The following is a 17,399-nucleotide window of genomic DNA, read 5'->3' as shown; positions in this document are numbered from 1 at the left end:
GTTCTGACCATTACTGCTCTTATTACATTTTTTACATTATGTATTTTTTATATTATATCATTCCTGCAGTTATACGTAAAGAGAATCCACAGTAATTAATCAACTCTTGTATGTTGGGATTTAAAAAAAAGTTAATTAAAAGAAATATTAAACATCAAAAATTGCCCACCATCCATCCCTCCTCTGTGGGAAAAAGAAGTCCCTCCTGTCACAAGCTCCAGTTATGTATGTAGCTCTGTGTAAATTCATCTTGGCAATCAGTGGAATTCATCTTGATTACAAATTCCAGAGGAGGGTCAGGATCCCAGCTTGGACTTAAGCATTGCTTAGGTCACAGGGTTTCTTGTTTCAAAACTTAGAAATTCTCCATTACCAGGAAAGCCATCTTCATAGCTGCCTTTTTTTCCCCTTTTTTCCTCCTTACTGTATATATCTTTGATACAGTATCTTTTATTAGAGTGCATCATTAAAGAGTTGTAGCACATGGTGTCCTGTTTAGGGGAATGTCCTATAAGTAAAACAGTTGAGGGTAATTCCCAGAATCCCTGGGTTGGAAGAGACCTCCAAGCTCATCGAGTCCAGCCCAGCCCCAACCCCTCAGCCAAACCCTGGCCCCCAGTGCCACATCCAGGCTTTGTTAAACACACCCAGGGATGGGGACTCCACCACCTCCCCAGGCAGAACATTCCAGAACTTTATCACCTTTCTGGAAAAAAACCTTTCCCTGATTTCCAACCTGTATTTCCCTTGGCACAGCTGGAGGCTGTGTGCCCTGGGTCTGTCAGTTCCTGGAGGAAGAGCCCAGCCCCAGCTGAGCACAGGCACCTTTCAGGAGCTGTGAGAGTGATGGGGGCACCCCTGAGTCTCCTTTTCTCCAGGCTGAGCACCCCCAGCTCCAGTGGGTAGATGCAGCTATCAGTGGGTAGATGCAGGATGTTGCAGTGTGAGGGTCTCCAGGATGAAGTGACAGATGAGAATTTAACTCCAAGTTCTCAGAAGGCTGATTTATTATTTTTTGATATTATATTAAAAGAAAATGATATACTAAAATTATTCTAAAGAAAGAGAAAGGAGACATCAGAAGGCTAGAAAGAAATTAATAATAAAAACCTGTGACAGACCAGAGAGTCTGACACAGCTGGACTGGGATTGGTCATTACTCAAACAATTCCCATGGAACAATCCAAGATTGCACCTGTTGGTAAGCAACCTCCAAACCACATCCCAAGCAATCAGATCATTATTGTTTACATTTCATTTCTGAGGCTTCTCAGGAGAAAAATCCTGGCAAAGGGATTTTTCATAAAATATCATGGTGACATGGTATAGAGCACAAGTCAGTTAATTAATCGTTAATTTAATCATTCATCTTAGGTTTTGCATACCTTGCTGAGTATTAATACTCAGTGGATACATTAGCAGATGTTTCCAGCCTCCAAGACAATGCATAGCCAAATGTGTTGTTTGATTTCTCCCTGACCCACTCCCCTCTGTGCCCAGGGCTACAACAAGAGCATTTCAGCAGCAGAGGTGATCATCCGCTTCGCCTTCCAGGCCTCCATCACGGTGCTGTGCATCGCCTGTCCCTGCTCACTGGGCCTGGCCACCCCCACTGCTGTCATGGTGGGCACCGGTGTGGGCGCCCAGAACGGCATCCTCATCAAGGGAGGGGAACCCCTGGAGATGGCACACAAGGTGAGCCCTTGCTTTGTCCAAGTGGAAAACTCTTTTCTTTTAAACAAATCTCCAGAGGGGAGGTTGAAGCTGATGTTCTCCCCCATGTTAGCAGCTGTTCCAGAGGTGCCTTTCTCAGCAGTGCTGTGTCTGTTGCTCTTTGGAGATGATGATGGAATGTCCAGCGTTGTATTGCACTAAATAGTTTATTTGGTTATTGTTTTGCACTGGGTTATTAGAGATTTGCACAGAGTAGGCTTTGTATTGCACTGAATAATTTGTTATATCACGTGGTGTCACTATAGGACATGAAACAACACAAGTGCACGCTGCTGCTCTCAAGGTGAAAAAAGGGAAGTTTATTTTCTGACTCCAACATTTACAGATTTCTAAAAGTGGCAGTGGATTGGAGGGTCAAAGTGCCACCTCTTCAATGACACTGGACAACCCAACAGTTCATCCAATTTCTCCTCCTCCATAAAAGAATGCAAAACAATGAGTTATTTACAGAAAGTGTGTGAGAAAGTTTGGTACAAGAATGTAAACATCAGAAGGCTTAGAAAATCTTAAAAACTCAGTGTGACAATGTGGTTTCTTATTCCCCTCTCCTATCATATGGTTTCTCTCTCACCCACCCCTTTGCCCAGTACCCCCTGGTGGTCTCTTCCCTGGTCAGTCCCTCCCCACTTGTATCCCATTGGTTGTGATCCTCCTTCTCCACCTCCCATTCCCCTGGGTATAAAAGTCTCCTGCCCTGGCTCCATGGCCTCTTGCCCACCTTGGAAATAAACATAGCACAGAGGTTCCCCCGTGGGGAAGAGCCCTTCTGGTCTTTTCTTTTGTCTGTGTAGGATTGTGTGGGCTGGGGTCCATAGCTGGCCAGAGTTAGTCCCCAAGAGCCCATCCAGACATGGTCCTGCAGCCCTGGTGGGTCCTGTCCAGCTCGGGGTGTTCCATGTTAGGTCATGGCTCCGTGTTCAGGATTTGGTTCAAGTGGGTGCTTTTCCAAGGAACCTGCACCTCCACGCTCGGTTCATTGAGTGAAATCTTCCTGCTTTCCTGCAGGTGAAGGTGGTTGTGTTTGACAAAACAGGGACCATAACCCATGGCACTCCAGAGGTGATGCAGGTGAAGTTCCTGGTGGAGGGGAACCTCCTCCCTCGTCACAAAATGCTGGCCATCGTGGGGACAGCCGAGAGCAGCAGCGAGCACCCCCTGGGAGCAGCCATCACAAAGTACTGCAAAAAGGTGAGGGGCTCCCACACACAGCCTGCTCTCCCTGGGCAAGAATCTGTCTGGCAGGACTGCCTCAATGCCACAAGACTGTTCATGCAGATTGAGTAGTTGCTGTGTTTAATTGGGAAAGCTGAAAATTGTGGAGCCACATAAATCACATCATATTAGAGGCACCATTCAGACCTAGATTTTGATGATTTCCCTCCTCCTCTTTGTTCAACTACACTTTAATTTTGTGGGGTTTCTAATTGCATCGTGCTTTTATGTAGTTAAAAACTTCATCAGTTTCCATCCTCTTTTTCTAGGAGCTGAACTCAGAAACCCTTGGGACATGTACAGATTTTCAGGTAGTTCCTGGCTGTGGCATTAGTTGCAAAGTCACCAATATTGAAGCATTACTCTACAGGAAAAACAGAATGGTTGAAGAAAACAATGTTAAAAACGTGACACTTGTGAAAATTGAGGAGAATGCAGACGAATCAGTGCAGCCTGCTTTGATCATTGATGCTGACCTGCCAAGTAAGTTAGTTCTGGGTTTGAGAATAAAATGGACAATTTTTGCTTCTGTGTCTTTAGGATTCTTAGGAACGAGGTCATTTATTTCCACCTTGCAGAACTGGGCTGACATCAAGGCACACATTAAATAGTTGCTCATTAGTTTATTTTGTGCTCACACATCACTCAGAACATGTAAGTTAAATACAATTTCAAGTTCGATGTTGAATATGGGACTGGAAAATCAGACAAGAGTTGTTTGTCAGCTCTCTCTGGCTTTACTTTGCTTCATCCCAAGGTACCATTTGCTAGTCAAAATTATGTGTATTTGCATAACTGGTTTTTAGTTTTCACTCAAGAACAGCTCACTGTTAGGTCTTCCAACTCCATTGGGCTGTTCATAGAAATCAGAAGCACTGAGAAGTCTTTTACTGTCCTTTGACCTGTGGTTTTTGGCCCTCTGACATGGGGTGGCTCCCCAGGACTGAAGAAATGTTGGTGTCCCTCCTGTGAAGGTCACATGAAGAGATGGCAGGGCAGAAAGTATTGAGGAATTCTGTATTTCTGTTTGCATTCCCTGCTGTTCCAGTGCATACTGGGAGAGCCTGGCTGGGATGAGCTGCAGGGAAGCTCCCTGGTTATCCACATTGTGTTTTCTTCCTTCAGCTACTGTGACCCCTCAGAAATACTCAGTTCTCATTGGGAACAGGGAATGGATGACCAGGAATGGCCTCGTGGTGAGAAATGAGGTGGACAAAGCCATGATGGAGCACGAGCGGAGAGGCCGCACGGCCGTCCTGGCAGCTGTGGATGGTGAGTTCAGTTTGATTGCCACTAAACACCACATAAAACATCACATAAATAGAGATTAATAAGTAGTGATGTCATAGCAGCTACACTGAAGCAGAGTAATGGGATGAAAAGAGATCATTCATCACTTTTACAGCACTTTCTTATGGGAAGGGCTTTTCCTGCACTTAGCTGACAGAACAGTTGGGCAGTACAGTGCAAAGACTTCAAAGGAAGCAAAAGGGGAAAAAGGAGAGAAAAAAGGAATTTTTTCCTTTTTTGCTGCCTTAATACCTCTTATCATCCCACCCTTTACTGTCAGTATGAATTGGCTCTGGAACTGGACTTACTGGGGGAAGTTAGTTTTTTAAATTGATAAAGATCTTCATTACAAACACTTTCTTTCTGTTTTCAGGAGTGCTCTGTGGCTTGATAGCTATTGCAGATACTGTGAAGCCAGAGGCTGAGCTGGCAGTGTACACTTTGAAGAGCATGGGGTTAGAAGTTGTCCTCATGACCGGTGACAACAGCAAAACAGCCCGGTCCATCGCCTCCCAGGTGGGCTGGTGGCCTGGGCCTGGTTTCAGCAGGAAGGGTGGTGTGGCATGCTCACATTGCTGGTGGCTACTCTGCTTTGAAACTTGGTAGTTTTAAAAAATTTGAAATCAAGACTGCAAGAAGTTTTTGAATGGAAGTACATCAGCTCTAAATTCAGAGTTGTTTTCGTATCATCAGCTGGGTTTGCTCTTTAGCTCATGAGTGATAAAATTGTATTTCACTCTTCCTGGCCATGTCATTCCAGGCAGGAGCTTTGACAGCTGCTGGAAAAGCTGTGTCCTCTCTCTCTGTTCAGGTTGGCATCACCAAAGTGTTTGCAGAGGTTCTCCCCTCGCACAAAGTGGCCAAAGTGAAGCAGCTGCAGGACGAAGGGAAGCGCGTGGCCATGGTTGGAGATGGGATCAATGACTCCCCAGCCCTGGCCATGGCCAGCGTGGGCATTGCCATTGGCACGGGCACGGATGTGGCCATCGAGGCAGCCGATGTGGTTCTCATCAGGGTAAGGAATCAGAGCTGAAGGGAGCTGGTAGGAGGGGTCAGAAGGCCCAGGATGTTTTGGGTGTGCAGGGGTGCACAGTCTCCATCAGCTGGGGAACTGGAGCAGAGATTGTCTTCACTGTGTTTAGTGCAGTGATTATCCCATGAAGGAAACTTGCACATTTTCTGGGTACTGCACATTTTGGGGTAATTAAAGTTTGAGAGTGGCAAAGGAAGACAAAGTGACCTGTCCTTTGGCAAACATAAATTACATTTGGGTAACTCACCATGGCACCTCCAGGGTTACAGGCACTTCCTACACATCATTTACTCCCTGGCAGACTGTGGTCAATGTTTGGAGCTGTCCTGTGAGGGGCTGGGGACATTACTTGGCTTGTGATGGATTGGCCTGAGCAGAGCAGCCTCCAGAGGGCTCACTGTGATGAGCCTGTTCCATCCAGTGCACTCTAGTGAGCTGTAACACAGGACTGTGGGGACACCACCTGTGTGCTTTCTGTCTCTGAGTGCTACAGTGAACATTTTCACTTGCAGGATGACCTGATGGATGTGGTAGCAAGCATAGATTTGTCCAGGAAAACTGTGAAGAGGATCCGGATCAACTTTGTCTTTGCTCTAATTTATAATCTCATTGGAGTTCCCATAGCTGCAGGTGTGTGAGTGCTGCCTGCACTAACTGGATTGGGCTCAGGGAGTAGAAGATTGCAGTGATTTACTGTTGTGTGGGAGGGTTTCCATTGTCTTTATTTCTGGCTGTCAGTAAGGGCAGAGTTCTTTGCCTGGGGAAGTTGCAGTGGACTATCTGTGATGGTACCTTAAATTTTAGCTTTTATATTTTTCAGCTTCTGTGCTGTTTTAGTGTAGAGTTCTGAGCTTCATATGAAGTGTTGGTAAGCTCTCTTCACAGAGTAGGGAGACCAAACAATTATTTTTTTAGCTGGGGACAAGGACCAATGGTCCAAATCTCAGGCCCAAAAAGCATTAGCAATGGTGAATTGAAGAGAGAAAAACAAGAAGGATGGGACTTGATCACCTAAAGCTGTAACTGGACAATTAACTCCAATATGCAAATGGAGCAGAACTGATCAAAGTGAGAGACCCCATGACCAGTCAGGGATTTTGTGACCATTTTGGTTCATCTTGGGTGCAGCCCTGGCTGGGCTCTTGTGCTGCCCAAGGTTCATCCATGGGGGCCTTTTAATAAATCCCTGCTTTATTCTTTAGCTCTGCCTAGTCTCTGTTCTACATCAGCCTTCTCAAGGCATCAGTGAGCTGTCCTGTCCTCCTCCCACACTCTGGCCACTATGGATGTGCTCAGTACATCAAGATAAAAGGTTTATTGCAAGAGCCTGATCCTGTGAGCAAGCAGTTTTTATTGCAGGGTGGGCAGGACATGCCACCTCTGAGTTTCAGGCTGAGGTTCTAGTTGAGATAAACCACAAATCCTTATGTATTAAATATTGGTCATTTAAACTAAAATCCCATTTACTAACGCATTAAAAAACAACTCTAACTGGACAGTCTGTGTGAATTGTAATTGTATCTATTAATATATGAATAATGCAGTGTTCCTGTGCTGAACTTACTGTTGATGTAATTTTCTAGGTGTCTTCCTGCCCATTGGTTTGGTTCTGCAGCCCTGGATGGGATCTGCAGCCATGGCTGCCTCCTCAGTCTCTGTTGTGCTTTCTTCTTTGCTCTTGAAGATGTGAGTAGGAGCAGTCTTGTGGTTTGTAACTTGGATTTGAAGTTCAGGTCTTTTACTTCGAGTGACAGAAAATAAATGTGAGACTGTGAGAGATTTTGAAGGCTTTTGAAGAGCAGTTCACAAGTCTGTGTTAAGCAGACAGCAATGTTTAGAAATGTAATTTTTAATGGGAAGAGATGTACAAACCAGAAGTGTTCAGAATGGGAAATTCCTTAATTATTGTATTTGCAGGGTGCCCCGTGGCAGGAAGGAATGATGAATCTTACTCCATGTTCTTAGAAGGCTAATTTATTATTTTATATTACCATAATATATTAAAGAATACTCTACTAAACTATACTAAAGAATACAGAAAGGATACTTACAAAAGGTTAAAAAGATAATAATGAAAACTCATTGCTCTTTCCAGAGCCCTGACACAGCTTGGCCCTGATTGGCTAATAAGTCAAAACAATTCACATGAAACCAATGAAATAATCACCTGTGGGTAAAAAAAATCTCCAAACACATTCTACATGTGAGCACAGCACAGGAGAAGCAAATGAAATGATAATTTATTTTCCTTTTTCTCTGAAGCTTCTCAACTTCCTAGGAGAAAATCCTGGGCAAAGAGATTTTTCACAAAATATGACTGTGATACTTAATGACCTTTGTGTGTTTGTGAGAAATCTTGTTGGTCAAATTCTAAATGCCTCTGACTTGTGCATAATCAGTTCATATTTCAGTGTACTTGAGCTTCAGAGGTATTGATATATTATTGGAATAATTACCAATATAGCTGGATGGGATGTGCTTGAGCTTGTCTGGCCCTTGCTGCTTGACCAAATGGTGGCAGCTGTGGTGTTTTCACCCCAGAGACACCTTTGGCTAGCTGGATGCTAGCTGGGCACGTGGAGGCAAGTCCAGGCATGCAGGAGCTCAGGTTTCCCTCTGGCAGAGAACCTTTAAGGTGAAATGGTGAAGGAAAGGAGTCAGTTCTGCTGGAGGGTTTGGATCCAGAGCTTTATTCTGACCCACACGCCCCTGAACCCAGCAACAGCTCCAACAGAACTCCTGAACCGCGTGGGTGCTGCTCCTTTTAACCCCGGGGAGAGGGGGAGGGGGAGGGGGGGAGGGAAGGGGTAAGAAGCCACCAACCAGGTACATCTTAAGGGACAAAGGACTCCTGGATGGCCCCATGTCCCCCCAGGGGTAGAGGGCATCTTTTGAATTCTGCCAATCACTCGAAGCCCTTCTGGAATGCCAGGACTGACGGACAATGCTCTGCAGGGGGCAAGGGAGGGGGAAGGAGAGGTGACTGACACACCTGGCAGGGAATTATCAGGGAGGGATCTGAGGTTATGAGGTAAATCCTGCAATCACAATACAACAATATATTTTGTTTTTTCCTTCCTTAGGTACCAGAAGCCGAGCTCTGAGAAGCTGGAGTTCCGTGCCCGTGGCCAGCTGAGGCACAAGAGCCCGTCGGAGATCAGTGTGCACGTGGGCATCGAGGAGAGCGGGGCTGGCTCCCCCAAGCTGAGCCTGATGGATCGAATCATCACCTACAGCAGGGCCTCCATCAACTCCCTGCTCTCAGACAAGCGCTCCGTGAACAGCGTAGTCCTCAGCGAGCCAGACAAGCACTCGCTGCTGGTGGGGGACTTTGGGGAAGATGATGACACAGCCTTATGAAAGACTCGCTCCTCCCACCCCACTAAGGCAAAACAAAAATACCCTGAAGCAAAAAACACAACCAAAACAGCTCTCGTGAGGTCTGTGCATGTCCTGATCCTTGTGGAGGTCTTCTGGATGCATTTCTTCTTCAGTGTAGAGGTAGTTTTTGCAGTGACTTTGCAGAGCCTTTTGTGGTTTTTAATCTAGACTTACCAAAAATATCTGGTGCGGAGCTGTTGATGCTCACAAACAGGGCTGTGTTCCCATCCCATGGAGCTTGCCGTATAGCATTTATTTTGGCAAATTGTCAAAATACAATTAAGGAAACTAAGAAAGCAGAAACTGATTTCCCAGCCTTTTACCAGGCTATTTTATGCACAGTGGAGTTCAGTACTGTGTTAAAAAATTGTGAATTTGCATCTGCAAAATCCTGGAGGTTCTGTTTGCAGAGAGATGTGCCTTACTTCAGAACCCTCTCACTCCCACAGCCTGCCTTGTGCCAGAAATGGGTCCTCTCAAATGCCTCTTCTTGCTGTCAACATCTGGTTCCAGCTTTTCACACTCCAGGCTTCAAATCATCTCCATGGGATCCAGATTCCTGCGTGGCAGCAAACAGGGAGGTTTGGGGCCATACCCACACTGAGCTCTGCCTGCCTTCATGAAGGTTTGGGGTTGGAAGGTTTGCTCATTCCCAACCTCTCCTAAGCCAAAAACTCCTGCAACACCTGAATGCAATATCAGTGTGAGGTGGTTTTAGCCAAAGTGTTCAGCTTTAGGAAGGAGCAGTGCTCACCACCAGGATCAACTGGCACTACTCCAGTGAACCAGGGGAGTTTGTCACAGACTGCCTTTAAAGTCTCTACAGTTCAGGCTTTGCCTGTGAAGTGTCTGTATTCTAGAAATGGCCCAGCATCACTGCATTGGTTGATCCAAACACCCTCTGCTTGTTCTGTGCAGATCCAGGCATCATGAATTCAGACAGTTGTCATTTGTGGCTGAACTGCAATATCAAAATGCAGCTCTTGATCATGAAATCATTGATATCAAAAATATCCTCAGTGAGAAAGAGATGCTTATCAGCAGTGGCTGGTTACCTGTTTGTTACTCCCTGAACCTTGCTGTCCCCATCCCCTGCTGAGGCAGTCATTGGGTTCAATAATGTTAAATTTCATTATGAAGTGCAGTCCGTGATGTAAATGTGTACCAGTTGTGCTTGTAGAGGAGAAATACTCAGTTTGGTGAAGACAAAAAGATTCTCTTTAGTGTTCTGCTTTTTAACTCAAAGCCTGATATCAGGGCACAGATTGTGTATGTAAAAAGTCCTGAGTAAACAGCTCTTGCATTTTATCTGAGAACCGCCAGAAAAATCCTGTTGTGTGAGAGCAGTGGAGCTGTGCTGGGGGATGTTGTTGTTAGGAAATCAGGGTACCTGTATTGCAGTGAGGGGAGCAGTATCATGTGCTGCTGGTTCAAGAAACAAAATATTTCTGTAGCAGGATTTGGGTTCTTAATATCTCTACATGAATATAGAGTATTTTTATAAATTAGATTACACCTGTATGTAATATGTGGTGGTGCTACATGCTGAGATCTATCACTGCACAGCCATTCCATGAGGTTTTGTTCTCAGTTTGCAGCAGCAGAGCTCTTCTTACAAAGCAGATTGTTACCCAAAGCTGTTTGATTGTGTGAGGATGGGTTTTAGTGCTTCACAATCATGCAAAGATTTCAGTTGTCTTGTTTATCCACCCTCGTTCTCCTTCCTGGCACGGTTGTGCAGGTGCAAGGGAGGTATTCACATATTTCTGTCTGTGGGTGGTCTCAGCCACTCCTTCAGATGGGAGTTTCAGTGCTGGCTGGGATGGCTTGGAAATGCCACATCACCTCCCACTGCAGGAAACAGGGAGGTAATTCAGGCTTGAATTCCTGGTTAGTAAACAAAGCAGCATTAAGAACTTGTTAAACAATTTCCAGATATATTTTAGAGCGCTTTGTCTTCAACATTTCATTGTCCAAATGCTGTGTAGGTTGAATGTTTACAGCTTTACCTCCAACGTTTTCCCAACACAGCTGTTTTTTCTAGGCTTTATCGTTTTCTGTGAAACTCAGTGTTTGATCCAGGTACAGCAAAATAAGGCTCTTTTTCAAACCAGGACACCTAAAGAGGTGCAGGATGATGATCAGGGAGTAAGGAACAGCAGCTGCTGGCTGGGAGGGATGTGAGAGCAGCTTGTAGGGACAGCCAGAGGATCAGGCTCTGGGGAGAGGAGATAACTGAGCCCAAGGCGGGGTGGGGGCAAGGTGGTTGTGATAAACTCAGATTTTTTGAAAGCAGGTTCTCTGTCCAGCACTCCCCGAGGGTGAGGTAATGACTTCTAGGATGTTTATCTTAACATTAAAATATTACAAAAGGTGCTTTACGTTGAAGAACCAAAATCCTTTTCTGTTTGAATGTACAGTGCAAGTGGAATCATGTGTGGGAGCTCAGTGTTTTCCCAAATGTAAATGTTTTAATATGTAAATAGGTTGCTTCTGTTGGAGACAGTTTGGATTCAGGAATTTAAACTATCACTTGGAAACACTCAGTTACAAACAATATTGTATTACTCCTTTGTCTCTTTTATTGTTTTCTGTGTCTAGCTATTTATAAACCTATCCTCTATTTAATAAAAAAGTACATATGCTCCAGGCTTTAAAAGTTACTCTTTGAATCTTACCAAACTTACTTTTAAAGGAGTTTAAAACCCTTGAAATTTAAAAAAAAAACAAACGAAAAGTATGTGAAGTTGCCAGAACACAATAGAAGCAAGAACACACTTTTATTTATTAAAATCTATGCTTATTTTTTTGCTTAGAACTTCCAGCAAATTGTTTTAAACTGGAGAACTTTTGTTATTCAGTTTTAGGGATGGAGAAGTGAAGGCTGGTTGGAATGTTAATGTAGGGCTGTTACAGTTCTTTGCATCTCAGAACATGTTGTCTCACGTTTCCTGTTCTTTTAAGACTGTGCCTCCATCATTCTAATGGCAGTTATAAGCTCTGTAATAAAAATGTAGCATCCAAAGGCTGGTTTAAAGCATGTTCTTTCATCTCCTTTAAATATTTGTAGCTGTCCCAGCAAAAGGCCAAGGATTGGGGTTTAGGTGTAGTTCCAGCTCTGCTAAACACAACCTTGAGCAAACACTGAGCCTTGTAGAGCTGGGGACAAGTGGGGCTGGTTAAAGTTGGGAAATTATGGAATAATCTCATGTAGGAGCATCCCTGTGTTAGCAAAGGGGGGAGGAGCAGAGGCTGCTGGAGCTCACACAGCCAGAACCTGTCCCAGCAGAGCCCAGGACTGAGGTTTGTAACATCTCCAACCCTTTGGGCAGGAGTTGCCAGGGGCACTCGCCCTTACAGTAAAAAAGGGTTTCTTGTGTTAGGATAAAATTCCCCTGTTTTGGTTTGTGCCAATTAACTCTTGTTCTGTCACTGGTTTTACTGAGCAAGTCAGGTTCAATTTGTATCCACGTATTTCCAGGATGAAGAATTTTGCTTTTCCTTAAGATCCAACCCTGTAATTTCATCCTCCTAGGCTGCCTCTGGCCTAGTATGCCCCAACAGGTGTGGAAACGCACAATTTTAGCACTGGTTTGGAAAATGCAGGTTTGTTGCACAAAAATAGTAACCAAAATATTTGGATCTATTTAATTTAGGCCTTGAGTAATTTTGAGTTAAGGCAGTGTGTGAGCCTTCTTGTTTCAAATGGAACTTTTGTTTTAGCCCTGACTGAATTAAAAATAAATTTTAAAAAACCTCATTAAGTAGCCAGGAGGCCCCACATCCTATGGACTAAGCTGTGATACAAAAATCTGCATTTGACTGGCCAACACCCTTCATTGTGATTCAAGAAACACCAACTAAAACTTGTTAGGACTCTCCTAGAATTTAAAATGTCTCTCCTTTCCTGAAACCTGACAAGTCAATGATGTTTCCCAAGTGAAAAGGAGATCTGTCCCAGAGTCAATTCTGTTACAAGCCCCTGATTTCAGTTTTTGAGCTCAGTTTGGCAGAGCCTCACCTCCCTTGGTGGCAGTGAGCACGTGTGAGGGGTGAGCAGAGCTCACGCATTCCATAGCACTGTTTTGTTAAAAACAAAAATGGGTAAATCATGTCATCAAATTGAGGTTCATTCTGCATTGTAAAAATCAGTGGAACAAATACCACCTTTAAGGGCTCTGATAGAAACTTATACTGTAGATAGAGTAGGATTCATGTTAATTTAAAACTGTCTTTGGCACTAGAGAGAGCAATGCTGTGTTCCTGCAGCCTGCCACAGCCAGGGTGAACATTGCAGCCTCTGCAGCTGCTGCCTCAAGCATCACCTTTGCAGGCTTGATAGAATCCATTTTCCATTTTACCAGCGTGCAGTTCCTGCATGGATTTTTGATGCTTTCAGTTCAGGGTGGCTACATCATCTTTTAAGATGCTCTTTATTTTTTTTTTTTTTTTCCTTCTTAAGTAACATTTTTAGATCCCATCTCTGCAGAGCAGTATGACAAGCCCTTAAGGTCAGACTCTCATTCCAAATTCAGCATCTGCCTTGATAGAGAGCTGTGCTATGGGCATTGTGAGGGTTTTTTTCCCTTCCAGTTGACTGGACAATTTAAGTAGTAGCTGTGAATTTGTACCATGTCTGCTTGGTCACGAAGGAAAACTGCTGACCAGGTAAGATTGGCTTGTCTATATCCCATTAAACACATCTCTAAAATAATTTTTTTGAGGAGAAATGGAGAGCTGTACACACACACAAACTTAGGTGCAGGAAAAAGAGACACAGAGGATTCTTCAGCATTTTTTTATTAACCCCTCAATCAATTTCAGGCACGGACAGCATAAAGCCCTTTGTCCCTGCAGGTGTTGGGAATGACGTTTGCAGGCACTGGCCAGGTGAGGGAGCAGCCGGATGTCTGCCCTTATTCTCTGAGCACTGTGCCTGTTTTTCAGGCAGTTTTTCCAGATTGGTTGCTCTTTTATCTTTCCTACACAATCCCTGTGCTTGGATATTGAACATCTCCCCCTGCAAGGAGAACAGAGCACTCAGACCTTGTGCTGCAGCCTGTTTTTAAGGGGAGGTTTAAATTGCAGTGGGTGGTTCCAAAAGCAGGAAGTTTCTGCAGCCCGGGTCACACGACACGGATGGAGATGCAGATTATTGGTCTCACAAACACACCCAGAGCACCAGAGCCTTTGGTCTGCCTAAACTTGCCCAGTTCTGTTCCTGCTGGATCAACGAAGCGGGATCACGCAGGAGAGGGATGTGCAAGTCTAAAGTACAGCTGCTGCTTCATATTCCTAGCAATGACTTCCTAGGATGGTCACAGGTCTAACCCCAGCTCCTTGGGTTTGTCATTACCAGCCCTTTGCCCTCCTGGCTTTGCTTTTAAAAGTGCAGGGGTTGAACTGCTTGCATGGGCTTTTTTTCTTTAAATATTTGCAGTATATTCTAAATATTTCACAACAGGATGGAAGGACAGAGAGGTGACTCAAGCGTGGAAGTGAGCTTTGAATGTGTGTCTGTATTTCTTCCCTGTTCTTTGTAACGCCTTTTATAAGACACAAATTCTCGTGCCTGGGCCATTTCCCATCTGTAATTGTGTTCTGCCACCTCAAGTTTTCATGTGACATCCTCCCTCTTCCTCTATCTCATGTTCTTCACACACACACAAAAAAAAAAAAAAAAAAAAAAAAAAAAGGAGAAAAAGCAAACAAGGATAAAACCAGACAACACTGAATGAGCTGCACTTCTGCCAGAACAATGATCTTTGTAAGTGCACCAAGATTGCTCCAGGCTTCTTATCCAATACTCTCCTAACCCATGGGATATGGTGGAACTGGTTCTATTCAGTAGAGTCCTCTTGGTGCACTTTTTCATTAATGGCTTGCTTGGTCCTTTCTTGCTCAGTGTCCTGTCTACCTGGGGATTCACCAGTGTCCTGCTGTCCCTTTACCCTCAGCTGGCACACGACTCTGCCAAATCGCTGTGGGTGCCCAGGTCACTGTGTTTGTGCCACCGCACGCTGTGACATTCCTGCTTCACACTTTTTTACCCCTAGGAGGTGACAGGAGAGCTTTTGAAATGAAAGCCTTGTCCTAATGAATGAACCCATTTCCCAGGGAAGGCAGGGCTGAGGGCTGCAGCTGGGAAGAGCTTTCCTTTCTGAGTCAGCATCAAGGAATTTAACCTTTGCCTTCGGGGAAAGCAGCACAGCATGAAGTACAGGAAGAAAGAAAGGGATTAATTTCAGAACAGTTAAATAGTTACAGCTCCTGTGGATCCAGAGAAGTCCTCCCTTATCTCCTCACCAGAGTGCCTCTAAGGTTTGTTCACCTGCTGTCACTTGTGCTTCTTGGCAAGTAGAAGTGGCTCTGGCCAGCTGTGCTTGGAGCAGGGGATCCCAGCTCCTGAGGGGAGGCTGGATTCAGGACCACTTTAGGATTTGACTCTCAGGCCTTGGTGCAGGCTGGATTCACAGTGACACTTCCAGATGTCCCTGCCCACAGAGGACACTGCAAGCACTGTCCAGGGGCTCTGGGTTACAAGGACCCCACTGGTGACTGCAAGGTTAGGTCTGATTTGCTATGTCACAGGAAGGACCCTGGGTACCCCCCAGGTTTACTCTGCAGTCAACATTGAGACCATTATTGCACCTAATTTAATTTGAACACCTCGATTGTAGATTTACAGCAATATGAGATAAACTACAGTGGCACACACTGACAAACTAAAGGGATGTTCCTGCTCTCCTCCATCCTAACTGGAGACCACCTCACAGGAGATTTCATGTCACCAGTCAGTTTGTTCCCACTTATGTATTTCAGTGTTTATTGCTGTTGGGACAGATACCTTTAACATGTCTTGGAGGCCCGTCCAGGCTTTCCTGACTCTTGCAGCAGGAGACTCGCACTCTTCTGCCTCAGGCTGGGTGTTTTCAACCATGAGAGAGCAGTGCCTTAGTCTGGCTCTCCAGGTACCTTTGTGTTTCATTTCTTGTCAGTGCACGCTCAGTTGAATCAGAGAATCTTTTGGGTTGGAAAAGACCTCGGACACCACTGGGTCTGATCTTTGACCGATCACTGCCTTATCAATGAGCACTGAGAGCCACATCCAGTCCTTCCTTGAACACCTCCAGGGATGGTGACTCTACACCTCTCTGGGCAGCCCATTGCAATGTTTAACAACCTTTTCCATGAGAAATTCTTCCTGATGTCCAGCCTGACCGTCCCATGGCACAACTGGAGGCCATTTCATCTGGTCCAGTCCCTATTCCCTGGGAGAAGAGCCCGACCCCCTCGGCTGTCCCCTCCTGCCAGGAGCTGTGCAGAGCCACAAGATCCACCCTGATCCCCCTTTTCTCCAGGCTGAGCCCCTTTCCCAGCTCCCTCAGCTGCTCCTCATAGGACTGACTCTCCACACCCTTCCCCAGCTCTGTTGCCCTTCTCTTGACTCTCTCCAGCACCATTCTGTCAGCAGAGAACTGATTTTGTCACCACCACTTTCTCAGCGGTATCTGTACATTTTTGTGAGTGTGGCAAAAAAATAACCCTGTCAGCAACAGGGTTATTTGTCTTTTGTCATGGTCTTTTGTCTTTTGCCCCTATCCTATGGGCAAAAGACAAAAGACCATGAGCTCCTTTTTCACCCAGTACAGTGCATTGCACTGTGCTATTCTCACCCAATGCACAGCCCAGTGCACTGTGTTAGAGGATGCACCTATGTTGGGGCAGGTGATTTTTGGCTGCACCCAGAACCTGCTATGAAGGCATGGAGTGACACAACAGGGAATGGCTGTGACCTGACAGAGGGCAGGGTTAGCATTGCCTCCAGCTCTGGGGTCCCCTGCACAGGACGGACATAGAGCGAGGCACCGAGATGATCAGAGGGATGGAATACTACACCTATGAAGAAAGGTTGAGAGAACTGGGATTGTTCAGCCTGGAAAAATGAAGAGTTTGTGGCTGTCCACTACCTGAAGGGAGCCTACTAGAAAGAGGGAGAATGACTATTGACAAGGGCCTGGAGTGACAGGACAGGGGGGAATGGATTCAAACTGAAAGAGAGTGGGTTGAGATTAGGTTTTAGGAAAAAAAATCTTTCCTGTGAGGGTGGGCAGGCCCTGGCACAGGCTGCCCAGAGCAGCTGTGGCTGCCCGTGGATCGCTGGCAGTGCCCAAGGCTGGGTTGGACACTGGGGCTTGGAGCAGCCTGGGATAGCGGAAGGTGTCCGTGTCCAGGGCAGGGGGTGGAATGAAATTATATTCAAGGTCCCTCCCAACCCAAACTACTCCGTGATTCTACTAAACCATGCTGCTGCAAGGTGTATCCCTTCAAACAGTTGTTTTGTCCCCACTTGTCTTGAGAAGTATTTATGTAGGTCACTTAAAAATATCCCAGGTTTTGTCTCGTCCTTTAGAGCCGACGCGTGGCCTGCCCCAGGCCTATGGCTCAGCCGTGAAGTGCCTGCCCTTCATCTAAAGGATTCCCACCAGCCGACACACGTTTAGACACCTTTTATGGGTGATTTTCCCTCAGATAAGGTGCGGAACCGTTCATTTCGTGCTCGGGGACAGGACCCCGCGCTCTCCGGACGCCCTCAGGGAGCGGCGGCTGCGTGTGGGACGTGACCGGGGCTGGCGCCGCAGCCCCGCCCCCGAGAGGCGGGATGTCGGCTGCCGGACAGGGGGATTGACCAATAGAAATACAGAGAGGACAGCACGGACCAATCGCTGATGGGAGGGGCGGAGCCAGG

General features: G+C 45.7%; 1 protein-coding gene across 3 annotated transcripts in view; it reads left to right on the top strand.

The window, feature by feature from the left end:
• The window catches only part of ATP7A (ATPase copper transporting alpha), a 29,138-nt gene extending 17,463 nt beyond the window's left edge, over positions 1–11,675 (top strand). For 2 of the 3 annotated variants that reach the window (XM_009090300.4, XM_018914266.3), the window contains exons 15-23: positions 1,501–1,695; positions 2,740–2,922; positions 3,216–3,429; positions 4,072–4,218; positions 4,610–4,752; positions 5,048–5,251; positions 5,782–5,899; positions 6,853–6,955; positions 8,353–11,675. In XM_009090300.4, coding sequence (XP_009088548.1) covers positions 1,501–1,695; positions 2,740–2,922; positions 3,216–3,429; positions 4,072–4,218; positions 4,610–4,752; positions 5,048–5,251; positions 5,782–5,899; positions 6,853–6,955; positions 8,353–8,629 — 1,584 coding nt within the window. In that variant the 3' untranslated portion in view covers positions 8,630–11,675. The remainder of the gene's footprint in view (positions 1–1,500; positions 1,696–2,739; positions 2,923–3,215; positions 3,430–4,071; positions 4,219–4,609; positions 4,753–5,047; positions 5,252–5,781; positions 5,900–6,852; positions 6,956–8,352) is intronic. The other variant, XM_050974376.1, reaches the window with a different exon arrangement.
• The last annotated feature ends 5,724 nt before the right edge of the window (positions 11,676–17,399 follow it).

This window comes from Serinus canaria, chromosome 4A, assembly GCF_022539315.1.
Source record: "Serinus canaria isolate serCan28SL12 chromosome 4A, serCan2020, whole genome shotgun sequence".
In the NCBI taxonomy this organism is placed as follows: Eukaryota; Metazoa; Chordata; class Aves; order Passeriformes; family Fringillidae; genus Serinus; species Serinus canaria.
Note: the sequence above shows the minus strand (reverse complement) of the source record. Positions and strands in the feature narration are given on the sequence as shown.